Below are 14,463 nucleotides of genomic sequence, written 5' to 3'. Positions count from 1 at the left end.
GGTGGGTGTGGGTGGAGGAGAAGGGTGTTAGAAAAGTCCTTGACCTTGCTGTTGGGTCTAGTTCTGCAGAAGTGTCAGAGGTCTGTGTGTACAGATCATATTGCAGAATTGCAGCCAGGCTGTGTTGTTGCTAACATGCCCTGTTGTGGAATACTAGAAAATGCATTTTCTTTTTCTTGCCTCTGTATTAGTTGAAGCAGAATGAAACACGGACAGTAAACTAGACCTGATTTCTATCAAGTGATATATGCTGATAACTCTTGGTATAAACTAGTGCCTGCACTTCTCTTGACCTCTCTGACTTGTATTAAAAAAAATGTATTCTTTGTCAGTGTCAAGGTTTTATGTGCATTGATGCTGTGCTGTGGGCTCCCTCTGGTGGCTGACTGAACACTTACATACAGGTCTGTCAGGCCAGTGGTTTTCACCTGTGGTCCACGGACCCCTGGAGATCTGCAGACTGTCTAAGGGGTCTGTGAAAAATGACTATGATCAATCAAAAGTATGTGAATATCCACACTTACAGTTCAAAGGGGTCCATACATCCATTCAATTGTTTTAGGGATTTGCAAAGAAAAAAGTTGAAAACCACTGTATTAGGCTTTGGTCCATTGAAGAAGCAGTAGTTAGAGCAACATAAGTGGAAGTGGCTGTGTTGCTTTGGACAAGTCACTTTGCCACTGTGCCTTATGTTATTCACCTTTAGAATAAGTGGAACAACATCTACCTAACTGGAGTGCTGAGAGGCTTAATTATGCCTGCCAGGCACTTTGAGAATGGAAAGTGCTGTTAATGATTAATGCTTTTCCACAGGGAAGAAAATGAAGCCTGATGAAAAACACATAGCATGCTTTATATGACTGAGCAGCCTACTGGTCCAGGACAGGGGAGACATTTGGATGTTGATAGACAAAGATGCTGGAAGTGACTGCTGATAGAAGTTGGGTGTTGAACAGGCTACCCAGAAAAATGCAGTAATACCAGATTTATACTGGTGTAACTGAAAGCCTGAGCCTTAATGTTGACCAGGATGAACCACTTCTCAGAGTTGGTTTTCCATGATTCATTCAGTCCTTGACCTCTTTCTTCTGAGGTAGCCAATAAAGGGTTTCATCCATGGTAAATAGTGATAGGGTAATTTCCCCCATAAAAGATCACTGGCCACGTACCTGCCATCAGAGAAGGATCAAATATTGAAGAGAAACTTGAAATATTGAATGGAGGAAACATCTTTAGTCATCACAGGAACTACCAACCCCTACCATATATGTAAATGAACTGGTTTTAACAGCAGTAGCCAGCCAGTTATTCATCTCCTTTTAACCTGAGGGGCAGATGCAAGGAGAAATCGGACTTTCTTTGGGACTCTGTCTGCAGAATCACCATTGCACTGGGGAAGAAAGATGATGAATGTAGTGGATCTGGGGTCAGACTTGCATGATGTGCAAGCAACCTTGATGGATGTTATAACGAACAATATTTTGTTTGAACTAGAATCTCAATATTGACTGACTCATGGATTTTACATGCTTGATTCATGTCAATATTTTTTTCCACCTACTAAAACACAAATAGCTTAGCTCAGTGAGTCTGCTCTTGTGTTTGTTTATGCTGTAAATACACTGCTCTGTGCCACTGTCATTTCTCATAAGGTTGCTTTTAGTTCTTTAAGAGACTTGTACATGGGTTTTAATCAAATAAGCTTCCTTCAAGTCACCTTCGCTCTTGCTGCAATTGCAAATCTTGAAGTACATGATTTTCCTGTTGATGGATGACTCTTCAAAAGGGCCTGTATTGTTAGAGCTAGAGACATTTTTTCCCCTGTGTTTGCAGTAACATCAAGGTAAAATTTACAAAAGTGTGTGTGTGTGTACACATGAACAGTTCTTGCTAAAATTGTATGCCTCTGTTGCTGTTGTTAAATGACTTGTATATTTTTTGTGTTGATTTCTTTTAGGTGCCTGTTTGAACTGCCAAGGAAATACGGAAGGAAGTCAATGTGAAAAATGTAAGGTTGGCTTCTACAGAAGCACCCTCCCAGCCCATGAATGCCACCACTGCCCATGTTCAACTGTAGCATCTACTGGTAGCTGCCGAATAAGTAAGCCTGTTTATGCTAAGCTAGTTAGAACAACTTCTTCCTGTGTTTTTCATAACTAAACTTTCCTCAGAGTTGATCATCTTGGTATCTTAGTCTAGAAGCCTGCCTTAAGCTTTTTTCAGGGGAACTGAAGTGTATTACTGGAAGTGACACATGCCAGGAAAAGCCCAATATTTATTTAGAGTATTTTATTAGTGTTTCGGAGGGCAACAGCACAACAGAGACCACTGGAAGGCTGCTCACTGCAGGAACTAGCTGTTTTGTATGCAAACTTCATTACAAAGCTCCTGGTAGCTTTCACTGAACTTTTACAATGTATTTAAAGTTTTTCAGACAAGATATTGATGCTGCAGGTAATTAGCCTGTGATACTGCCAAGGGTGAATTGTGCAGAAAATGTGCAACAGACGTATGCAAGTCTTAATTCCTTCTTGTATAGTAGATAAGTGGTGCAGAGGCCGTATGTTTTCACTTTCTGTAGGGGCTGAATTTCTCTCAAGTCATAGACAATACAGCCTGCCACAGACATACTCTGTTCTTTGGTGCGCTGTAGAGTTTGTGAAGATATCTGTGCCTTAAAATTTCTGCAGTGTTGCTTTAACTGTTTAGCACTAGATGACCAGAAATGTAGCAAAGAATGGGTATAAGTATGGGTGGTGGGATGAAATTAAGAAAGGATAAGATTAAGATGACAAATGTCCTGACACTGAGATAGCTGGCTATGTAAGGAGACTCCTAAAGGTAGTGATGGCAGGTTGGTTTATTTGGGGCTTTTAAAATTAATCTGACAAAAATGCTAGAAAACATAACACAGAGATCTAACTTGGAGTAAGCAAAGAGATTGACGAGGGCCATTTTTCTCAGCTTTTTCAGGTTGGCAACCCATTACGTGAAGTTAAAAATTGTATGAGTAAAAAATGGAGTAATAAAGCTATATAATTTACTTGTGTGTGTGTGTTTTGAGAGAAACAGAAAATATTTGACCTTGAGGAGTAACGCTATTCTGGGAAACGGGGAACAAGATTTCCATTGCTTTAGATGATAATAAAATGCTCAGTGTCTCCTTGATTGCCTGTTGTCATCCTTTGTTAGGTTCAGATAATCTAAAAAGTTCTCATGCATCCCTGACTTTCATGGTGTAATCGCAGTGTGCCATTTGTTTGTTGCAGTTGGTCCCTCAAGACAAAAGCCTCCTGTAGTAATGATCTCGGGGTGTGGTCAGAAATAAGACTTATATAGACATAGGTAATTAGCCATGTTAGTCTGAAGCAGTGTTCCCTCCAAGCTGTGTGGTGTGCGTGGCCACACAAGTGTGCTCATGCTGTGGTGCCAGTTGCATGCCGCACAGCTCAGAGGGAAGTCAGGCAGAAAGCAGAGTAGAGATGCACCTTATAGACTAATGAAATCAGGGATGCATGAGCATCTGATGAAGTGAGCTGTTGTTCATGAGTGTGTACATCTTTGATTCAGTTAGTCTGTAAGGTGCATCTCTACCCTACCTTCAGTTATACAGAAGTTACATTATACTGGTATAAAATGTTCCAGTGTAATTGTTATGTTTTCATGCCAGTGTAAGTGGAGCTAAGCTGCTGCAACTTTAAACTTGTTTCAAGTTTAAAGTTACAATGGTTTATCTCGTATCTACTATATATACTGTTATAGGAATAAAGGTAACCTAACAGTTAATCAGCTGATGTTTGCTTCAGAGTGGCAGGTCTTCCCTCCTCTTTTAAAGCAGTTTAAAATTATGTCTATACAGAGCCTCAGTTTGCCAGCAGTTTTTTTTAATAGCAGTAGAAATATGTAGGATATGCAGGACTGAAAATAATAGCTTTCTTATTTAAGTTATTTGTATTTTCTCTTCTCTTTTTAGAACCTGGACAGCATGTCCCAACATGTGACAAATGCAAAACCGGATACACTGGTCCAAACTGTAACCAGTGTGACAATGGCTATTACAATTCTGACAGTATCTGCATAAGATGCAAATGTAATGGGAATGTAGACCCAATTCAGTCACCCAGGATATGCATGCCAGAGACAGGGGAATGCATTGGCTGTCTATACCACACTGCTGGGTTTCATTGTGAGGAATGTCAGGAAGGTTATATCAAAGACCCTGAGGGAACCAACTGCACCAAGAAAGGTAAAATGTTCTCCTTATATTGGTGTCCATGTGTATTGTATGGATCATATGCTTACAAGCTCTCTGAGGGAGGGCAGGGGTATTTCTTGTATTTGTTTAAGGAGGGGCATGCAGTTGATGGAGGACACAGTAATTAAGTCATCCACGATGGACGTGGGCACTCTTTCAAGATAGCAGCCAGAAGAGATTCTCATGTGACCATTTCTGATGCGCTGTAAGTCTTGTTTTCAATTAAAGAAAGCATGTTTGACCATTGTCTACACTGAAATGAGCAGCGGCGATATTTATGACATGCTGCTAGCCTTTGGCATTCTGGAAGTGGCTCTTACGGACAATTCCCTGTAGACAATTAGCACAGAAAAACATTTGTGAAAATTCCTTTCTTGAAGTCAGCTTTCCTCTTTGTGGGTGAGGGTGTATGTGTGGGTGTTTTATAAAGGTAAAAAAAGCAACAGATTTATTTGGCTAGGGTTTGAAGGTCAGATTATCTAAATCTAGTGATTCTTTCTGGCCTAAAAATCTATGAATTGGAGCTTAATTTGGGTTTTTCAGCAATTTTCTGCTCCTTGAATTGTGGCAGGAGGTATTGTGAAATGCACTGAAACCAAAAGATTCTTTCCAGTGTACATAATTGAACAAGTACATGGGTTTATGTAGCTGAGTGCAAACTCCATCACTCCATTCCATATACACATTAACATTATTTTTTTTACAATAACATTTAGCACCTCAAAGTACTAAATGAGATATTAACCAACTACTTAAACCAGTTTGGGGGATTATCATCTTTATTTTGTGGATGCTAAAACCAAGGCATGAACCAATTAGCAATTTAGTCAAAGGGGCAGAGAAAATCATTGTCACTTGGGGTTTGGAATTGACCATTACAAAATATCAAGGCTTTTTAGGAATTGTCTAGGTCATATACCTTCTCTGTGCATTGTGTCTACGATTCTCAGGTACAAGTTGGTTGTGGTGCTTGAAGATGCCACTTTGTAAGAGTGCAGCCGTGTGCTAGAAATGGCTTCTCTCACAGTGCTGCAGGAGTTGTTAGTACATTACTAAAAAGTTTAATGTCTATTTGCTTTAATTTAATATATCTCAGCCTCCACAGGGATATTAATAGCAATTTTACTTTTGTTCCCCCCACTATAACTCACTGGGTGCATCTACATATGCAGTTAATATGCTGCAATAAATTCTGGAGCTGTCTGAGCCAGAGTAAGCTGCTCCCAGATGCAGCATCTACACATGCACCTGGAACAGCAGCAATTTGAGCCAGGGAGGAGCAGGCTCAGGCTAGCTGGGGGCTTGGCGGGGGGGAGGGGGTCAGCCCCAGGCTCTGGATGGTGGTGTCAGATGGCGGAGCAGCTGGCAGGAGGCAGGGGTCTAGCCCTCTGCTGACTGGGGGCAATGTGCAGCCATGCTCATGGTCCACATGTGCACTTAATTGTAGGTAAGTATTCCACCGTAAGGTAGCAGTGTCCCTGACACTACTGTCTTACAGTGGAATTGATTAGTATACTGCGTCCTAATAGTGGTGCACATTTAGATGGTGATGTTTTGTGGCAGAGCTAATTAGTCTATGTGGCAGTAAAGTACATGTGTAAATGCACCTGCTGGTTTTGTATACAAATGACTGGCATGACCTTGCTCCCCAGTATCTCATGTATTTGCACTTTCTTAAACATTTCCAATTGCACTTATCCTGCTGCTTGAATGAGCTTTGTGATTATGCTGATTTACAACGCAGGAAAGCTTCCTCTCCTGCTTCATAGGGATGAGGCCAAGTGATTATTCAGCTGTACTGTTTCATTGAGATCTGTCCTCTCTTTCATGTTAATAATTAAGAAAACCTGCAGTTTCTTTTTCATTCTTTCCTTCATGCCCCGCCCCCAGGCCACTTAAAGCAGTGCCTAGGAGGCACGGTGTTTTATCTGATTTAGAGCCAAGGTTTTCAAAAGTAGCCACTTAATTTGGATTCCTCAGTTGTTGTCTAACTTGAAGCAATTTAAAGAGCTCTAGTTTTCAGAGGGCAGGTACTCAGTGGTGTATGGCAACCAGGATCCTTTTAAGGAATCTCCAGTTGGCCCATTTTGAAAAACTAATTTTTTATTACTGCTTATATACCACAACTTGGACACAGGGGCAGATTACTGCAGGATTCCTCAAGCACTAGGATATAGCCTGGTATTTTGTGGGCCCTCAAAAACTCATGGGCTGAAAGACCAAGACAAGTGATGTAAGAGCAACAGCTGACACCAAAGATTTGTCTGAGCAATGCTGGCCTCCATCAGATAGCAAATGGGCACAGGGCTCTGAGCAACTTGGCACAAAGACTGAGTAAAGTTCTAGTGGAGCTGGTCCTGACTACTACAGTGAAGTACTACTGTTTCCATTAGCTTAGAGTTGAAGGCTCCAGTCCAGCATAATTGATTTTGCTAGGAATTTTGCCCGTGGCCTCAATGGGAGCAAGATTAGTACCTGAGATTTTAACTGCTTCTAAAACCAAGAATGTGCATTATCTAGCTGGTGTATGCGATTATGTATGTTGGCCATAGTTCACAACAATATATTGCCATCGGACTCCCTGGGTTTCCAAGGTAGGTCTCCCATATAAATCCTAGCCAGGCCCAGCACTGCTTAGTTGTTGAGACTAGATGAGAACAGGTGCATTTAGTGGACTTGGCCATCCAAATCCTCTGCCTAGGTGTAAAATATACTGATTAGCATCACTCCATTTATAAATCCGTCCATCCTTTTAACATTGGTAACATCCCATTGCTGGCAGTTAGGGCTTGCTCGAGAAGTTGTGGTAATCATAATTCTGATTGCCTGTAGTGATACAGCTCCATCAGGAATCAGCTCACCAAAATTGATTTCCCCACTCCGTCCCTATCAGCAAGTGTTTTCTGCAGAAGAGCCAAATCCATATAGTGAGGCACCATCATCAGTAATTAATTCAGCTGTGAGTGGATTTAAACTGAAGGCAGAGCTTTTAAAGCACAGGATGGCAGAATGAGAGTAGGGCAAAATAGAAAGGAGATATAATGAGGCCTTTAAAGCGAGCTGCATTGAACGTGTATTGTCTGAAAGCACACGTTTAACCTGAATGTTCCTACAAGAACATGACAATCTAAAATATCCTGTTATTCGTGTCATACTATTCACATATCTGAAAACACTGAGGACCTTATGTTGCTCTGAGGCCAAGAACTTGAGAGGACTGAAGAGGGATTGGATATTTTAAATGGAGACCAAGAATAACTAGGGTTATAATAGTTCCTACAGAAGTGTTGGAAGGGGTAGAAAATCTTATGCTCCAGAGCTTAAGCCTCCATACGTATTAGAAGCTAAGGGGACACTCCCCATGGAGGTCAGATTTCCCCATTATATACCTATGGGAGGGTGTTCTTGTACTTTCCTCCAAAGCCTCTTGTGCTGGCTAGTGTTGAAGATAAGGTGCTGGATGAGGTGGTCTCATCCACTGACAAATCCTGTGTTTTGCCTGTTAGCCTATGCCATAAACTGAACCTGAAACATGGTGCAACTGATTGTCATACTGCTTAAAGACTATTACAACATCCATGTGCTTTCTTATTTCTAAATGTTACCGAGCCACATCGTACTCTCTGTTGTGCATGTATATTTAATTGGCTTCAGTGAGGTTTGTTTTTAGATTCATGTGAAGGCAGTTTGGAATTGTGCCTTTTTACATACAGAAGTGTCACTTTAGAAACATTTAATGATAGACCATTAAGGCTTTGTTGTTTTATCTTGGCTTTTGTACTTTTTGCGCAGCTGAGCTGGAAGCAAACCTGAAGTGTGAATGTATATAGTAAAATGTAGTGCAAAAATGTGCAAATCATTGTCCTTAGATCTAACTGTCCCAGCTTGATTCTACAGCTTTTAACACGTGACATTAAATTCTGGCTTCACTGAAGTCAGTGGCAAAACTCTTTGACTTCAGTGGAACCACGCAGTTCCTACTCAGGAATATTTGACATGGTTTGTATTCATTTTGAGCCTAAGGAGCCAGATTTTTCTAAATCTCTGCACACGCAATCATAAACAGATTTTTCAGAACAGCTCAGCCCCCTTTTTGGCCTGTAAATCAGGTTTGTAAAAGCGTTGCACTCTCACTGAAGGGAACTTGGTGTCCAGTGGTCATGCAACATGTCATACTGTTTTTAAAATCTGGCCACTCATTTTGATGCATAAAAGGAATGTAAACTTTCGAGCATTTCCAAGCTTGTTGCCTTTGTAGTGACTGTTATGAACAGGGCAAGGTATTGATTGTGTTGTTGGGTTTTGCTGATCTCTGATTGTGGCTTATCATGTATTTTACTACATTTGTATTTTTATTTTTATTTCTAGAAATCTTTCCCGGTCCAGAAGCTACAGAGTTTGTAACTTTTGCTCCAAGCACCAGCAAGGCAACATCGTTTTCAACTACAGTGACAAACAGTACATTACCACCACCGACTGTGCAGACTGTATTTCCGATAAGCTCCTCTGACAATAGTACATCTGCTTTTGCAGATGTCTCGTGGACTCAATTTAACATAATTATTTTGACGGTGATTATCATTGTTGTGGTCCTACTAATGGGCTTTGTGGGTGCTGTCTATATGTATCGTGAATATCAAAACAGAAAACTTAATGCTCCTTTTTGGACCATTGAACTAAAGGAGGACAACATCAGTTTTAGCAGCTACCATGACAGTATACCCAATGCTGATGTTTCGGGGTTACTGGAGGATGATGGAAATGAAGTGGCGCCTAATGGACAGCTGACGCTGACAACTCCAATGCATAACTATAAGGCATAAAGGAAGAATTTATCCAGCTATTCCAAAATTAGCTTAAAAAAGGACTCTGCTCATTCAAGGAATATCAGAATCTGTGCCAAGGTTTCAAGCAAAGGAATTTGCTACCCAGATATTTTTTTATGTTGGGCATGGTGTAGCTTGCTGGTGAACAGGAAAGGTGTGCAGTGCATCAGGTTTTCAGGTAACATAATGAATGCATTCAGTGTGTCATTTCCCATGAAGATCCATAGACTTCACTGTTGATAAAGACTTTACATAAAATAATGCTGATCTTAAAATATATTTTTGTATGAAGAGTTGTGGTAGGGCTATAGCAAGCAGAACCCTGTGATTAATCAAAAGTTACTTTGACTTCCAGCCAAGCTAATGCTTGTACCTGCGTCCAATATTTTGAAAAGTAGCCTGTGAATGAATGGTGGATTTTCAGGAAATAGACTTTTCTAAAAGCTTCATATTATTTCCTTACATAAATTTGTTTTAAAGAAAGAGGAAATCTCATTCACTTCACCATAGTACTAAAAGACATTTAAATAAGTAAATGTTACGCACAGTAAAACCACCCCATTGATTTTGGGGAGCAGAAAAAAAATCAAACATGAAAATATCTGTTGGGGGAGATAACTCTTTTCCCTTATGTAAGGTGACAATACTATTAAAATACAGGAATCCATTTTTATAGAAGGAGTTAATGAACTTGTATACATATTGTACAAGGGAAGACAACCAGACATCTCAGGGTTGCCCTGTAAAAATACATGCTAGGCTTACTATCTTACCCTGACAGAAATGGTGTGTTCTGTATATAGAATGTAATATAACTTCTTGGCATTGTATTTGTAACTATTTGTAAAAAAAGAAAAGCCATAAGTCATATTTTATCATCTAGATTTTATCTGTACAGCAGTTAGTGGCATTGTAAAAAAAAAATATGAGGATTGTTTAAAATACTGTAAATTAGATGGCAATATTGCTGGAGCTGGGTCTCTGGCAAACATCCATCATTTAAAGTTCCTCTTCTGATATCACTGAAATTTTTTTAAGAAGCTGAGTGTTTCCTACTTGTCTCTGAAACTGTCAACATCCCTGTTCCTTTATCCATGTTGACCCTAGTAAATATCCGGTGATGTCATGAACAGACATCTGAAGGGCCAGTGATCAGGGTTGCTTTGAAATCTCCCCACAAAATGCAAATGTATCAGCAATGTTATTTAAAGACTGATCCTATCAATCAGACTTAACAAGAGCTGTCAGCATTCACAGGAGTAGTCTGATTGGAGTCATGAGCCGACTCGGGCAAGTAAGGACTACTTATGTAATTATGACTAAAATTGCCAATAGTGCTGCACATTGGCCTATCTCTGCTTCTCTTGATGACAATAGCAAAATTTCCCTTGTCTTCAGTGGAACCAGGATTTCGTGCAAAGTATCTACAGGATCAGGTCCCTGGTTTCAAAATTCTAGATACAATAATAAATGATGTGGACACTGTCAAGTAATTGATTTCTGAAAGTTCATGTAGTATAAAGTATGGACAGGTGGGGACTACTCATTGTTAAGAAACATACAAGGGATCACTGGTTATGCAGAATCCTACCACTTTTATATAGAGGCAGACTGGCTTTTAACAAGGGGAGTACAAGTTAATGAGCACTGTCAAATGGAAAGAGCTGTATGGCAAGGTTGCCTTGTTGTTCCTCCACTCTGAGGTATAGGTCTGAATGCAGGGTGCAGCGAGGTTGCTTGAATGCACACCGACATAGCCCCCAGGAAGACTGCTGACTGTAGCAGGCTGAGCACAGGTTGGAACATCCAAAAGCACGTGCAGTCCTTGTACAGCTCTGTTTCCTAACACCTGGGAGAAGGCAGTGCTATACCAGGTGCAAAGAACATTAGACCTTCACTGGGGCATTTTGTTTGCACCTGTACAGTGCAATAAACAGTGCCGTGGAGAACTTCAGCTCTGCCCTTGCTTTTTTTTCAGTGCTGCCATTTGGCATGTAATCTGTATTAGGTGCCAGATCCAGTCTCTTTGCTTTATTCCTTTCACTGCACTGAGTGTGTCTTTGCACCCAATCCAGTTCCCACTGAAGCCAGTGGAAAGCCTCCTGAAATCCTCCTGCTGACTTCAGTGAGGTTGAATCAAACCTTTTGTTTGATCTCTTCTGAGCAGGGCAATTAGTTCCTGTCTTATGTGTTAATTAAGTGAACTTCTGGTAACCTCGGGGATAAAGTCTGTAATGCAGCCATGCCAGTGCTTTGCCGGTTCATAATCACTTCAGTGATAAACAAGGAAGTTAGCAAAGCAGAGCAATAGCTGCATCAATTAAAAAAACAAAGGCAGAAATACATATTTCTTATGTGACAGAAGGGAAAAGTACTGTAGAAAGATATTATTTATTTGCATTCCAGAAGTACTGGGAGGCCTCACTCTGGCTTGGGAATGGCATTCTGCTAGGTGCTGTACATAGTTATAATAATAATAATGTGCAGTCCCTGTATCTAAGAGCTTATCTTTTAATTGAAGAAGATGTGATGGACTGTGTATGGACCTCAGCCAGAGGCAATGAAGCCAATGAAAAGAGGTACATTGCCTGCACTGAACCTGAGGTCAGTTCTCAAGTCTGCAGTTGACTGCATTCAAGTCATTCAAAAAGATTTGAGTTTTAGTTGGAAAATAGAAAAAGAAAGAAAATCTGGATATTAGCAAGCCTTTATCATACACCAGGCTTTAAAGGTCAGTTTTTATTAAAGTAGAGAAAGCAGTATAATCTGGACATAATTACGTGACACTACTCATTTTTATAAGTGTATTCCCTGGTGTTTATACACACTGGGAAGAGATGATGTTTCATAAGAGATTTCAGTGACAGTGTGTTAGCATCTGGGCCTAGTTCTCTAGAGCAATAAAAGCAACAGGCAAAGTGAAGGAAAGATTGTCCACTTGAGCATGTCAGAATTATTTTCTTCTTTTATTTGTGGGGTTGAGGTAAATTAGCAGATATATTCTTTGAAAGAAAACATTTCTTCATGGATCCTTGGAAAGTCTGCAGGCTATCTAATATAACAGGGTTTGGCCAGTTTAATTTGGACTTCAGGTCCTGGCTTTTTTGATTCTCTTACATTACAGAGTCTGTGACCAGTTGCAGGATTTGGTTTTGAGTTCAGTTGCTGAGCTCCCTTTGATATTGGCCCCATTGTAGCTGAAAAAATAAACATGAAAAATAATATTCAAGCACTGAATATTAGCCCAGCTCTGACGTGGTGAAGATGTCAGTCTGTTTTACACATTGTCATACAACAGTATGATTTTGTGGGTATTTTGCTGACAGCAAATGGTTCTGGACAGAGAGGGCTAGGAGACCATCCTGTGGGTCTGACATGAAGCCCACAGAAATGAATTTAAGTCTTTTCTTTGGGCTTTAGTTGCACAGCTTTTTAAAACTCGACTGACCTGTTTTGGAGAAACTCTGATGTATGGTATGCTTTGTTTGGACACTAACTTCTGATTAGCAGAGAATGAAAGCATCAGAGGGATGCAAGGGATGGTGCATCTAATGCGACAAAACGATTCAGCAGAAGAAACAAAATCAGTTGTACTCAGTCAGGTCTCTTGTTTAGAGAAATAAGATTCAACAGAAACTTCCCAGCTTTGTGTTCAACCTCATCCTGTGATCCACTAGTGTGAAACCTGACTCTTTTCCCTCCAACACCCACATAGCCATCTACCTGAGCACCTGTATGATAGAAGGAAGAAGCTAAGTGAGATCCATCTCTCAGCCAGGTTGGATTGCACCTTGTTGTAGTTCATTGCCAGAGAATTCTTATGGGCAAGTATGTCATCCTACCAAAGACCTTGGTTTTTCCAGCAGGACTCCTTCTACATTCAGTTGCTTGTATTATAACTTGCCATCAAACTTCTGTAATGTTGAGGTTTTGCCACTGGCAGGTTTGAGAATGAGAATGACCAGTTAAGTAGGATGTAGACTGCAGAGGTTCATCGGGCCCAGTGCAGAAAATCATCAGGTTAGAGAAGGGGTGTCAGGCTGAGAAGTCAGGACTGTTGCACATACATTGGTGGGGTCCATCATGTGTCGCTTCCTAGCAGACAAGTAGTACATTAGTCTTGCAGGACAATGGTGGTTGATTTTGGGCAAGGAAGTGGGTGGCATGGTGCAGTAGCTATGTGTCCATGGAGTAGCTGGAGTAACAAACAGGGGGACATGGCAGTCCAGAGAAGTATGACGGTGAGACACTTATGGCTTTTGCTCCTACTGGCCATAATCTCAAACCCATGCCGTGAGGAGGTGAGAGCCATGTTGCCACATAGCCTAGCTGGTCTGGGTGAAGCAAATGAAATCCCGTAGTAAAACACTTGAAGACAATAGCCCTCATATGTAAGGGGATGGATAAAAAGATGCAATCAACCATGTATAAAATGAAGAGGGGTAGCCTGGCTGGGTCAAAAGCTAGGGATATTACTCCACAAGCACAGGATGCACCAAATGTGCAAAAGTATAATCGGCTAATGTGAATACAAGGTCTTAACTCTTACCAAATCACCATAGCTAGAAAAAAAATGCGTGATGTTTTAGCCTTGGGGACTGTCATAAAAAGTCATTTATTGAAACAGTCATTCTCTTGGACCAGGCAAAACACACTCAGGCCAGCAGAAACCATTTATGAGCCCAGATGGCATGTTTTCAGCATTCTACTACATTTTGGGCCAGTTGATCCCTTGTTGTACAGCATTTTTATTCCAGATATTACATGCAATATAAATGATGCAATATGTGGCAGAACATCTGTACAGCTTCCTTTTAAAAACAAGAACCGAAGAATGAAGCCTAAAACATTTTTAAAAATAAAATTGTAAAATTAGCTCTCAAGGGACTCTGCTATTTAGGTGTCAGATGGAATTTTAATAAGGAAAATGTGGGCCTAAAACATTTAACATCATGCTTGCTCCCACCTAAAACTCATCAGCCTTATCACACATCCCAATAAGGTGTTTCTTACGCATATGCTAAGCTTACAAATGCATTTCTAAAAAAATAGTGTATGATTTGAATATATGTCAGAATTTATACAGAAGAATGTTATTTAAAAATGAATAAATGTATATAATTTGTACCTATGCTGCTAGTGTTTTTGCTTTGGTTTTTGTCCATTTAAGTCAAATAGGACTCTTTCCATTTACTTCACTCAGAGATGCGTTGGCCAGAGGAGGGAGGACTTATTCCATTTATGCCAACAGAGTTCTTCCTGCTCTACACCAGTCTACGAATTGTGGCCCTTAAACTGTTTGTTAATGTCATTTGCTAACACATCTGCTATATTATGCCAGATAACCACTTGAAAAATCAAGCCATGAGAAATCTTTTGAAC

The 14,463-nt window shown here is 40.4% G+C and overlaps 1 protein-coding gene across 1 annotated transcript in view; it reads left to right on the top strand.

Annotated features, from left to right (window-relative positions):
- The window catches only part of MEGF9 (multiple EGF like domains 9), a gene marked incomplete at its 5' end in the record, with an annotated part of 57,815 nt that extends 43,603 nt beyond the window's left edge, over positions 1-14,212 (top strand). Inside the window, 3 exons of the mRNA XM_019541102.1 lie at positions 1,958-2,101; positions 3,974-4,246; positions 8,624-14,212. Of these exons, the coding sequence (XP_019396647.1) occupies positions 1,958-2,101; positions 3,974-4,246; positions 8,624-9,078 (872 nt within the window). The remainder of the gene's footprint in view (positions 1-1,957; positions 2,102-3,973; positions 4,247-8,623) is intronic.
- Positions 14,213-14,463: the final 251 nt, after the last annotated feature.

This window comes from Crocodylus porosus, unplaced genomic scaffold (assembly GCF_001723895.1).
Source record: "Crocodylus porosus isolate Cpor-Errol unplaced genomic scaffold, CroPor_comp1, whole genome shotgun sequence".
Taxonomy (NCBI): domain Eukaryota; kingdom Metazoa; phylum Chordata; order Crocodylia; family Crocodylidae; genus Crocodylus; species Crocodylus porosus.
The sequence above is the reverse complement of the archived record's forward strand: the minus strand, read 5'-3'. Positions and strand labels throughout refer to the sequence as shown.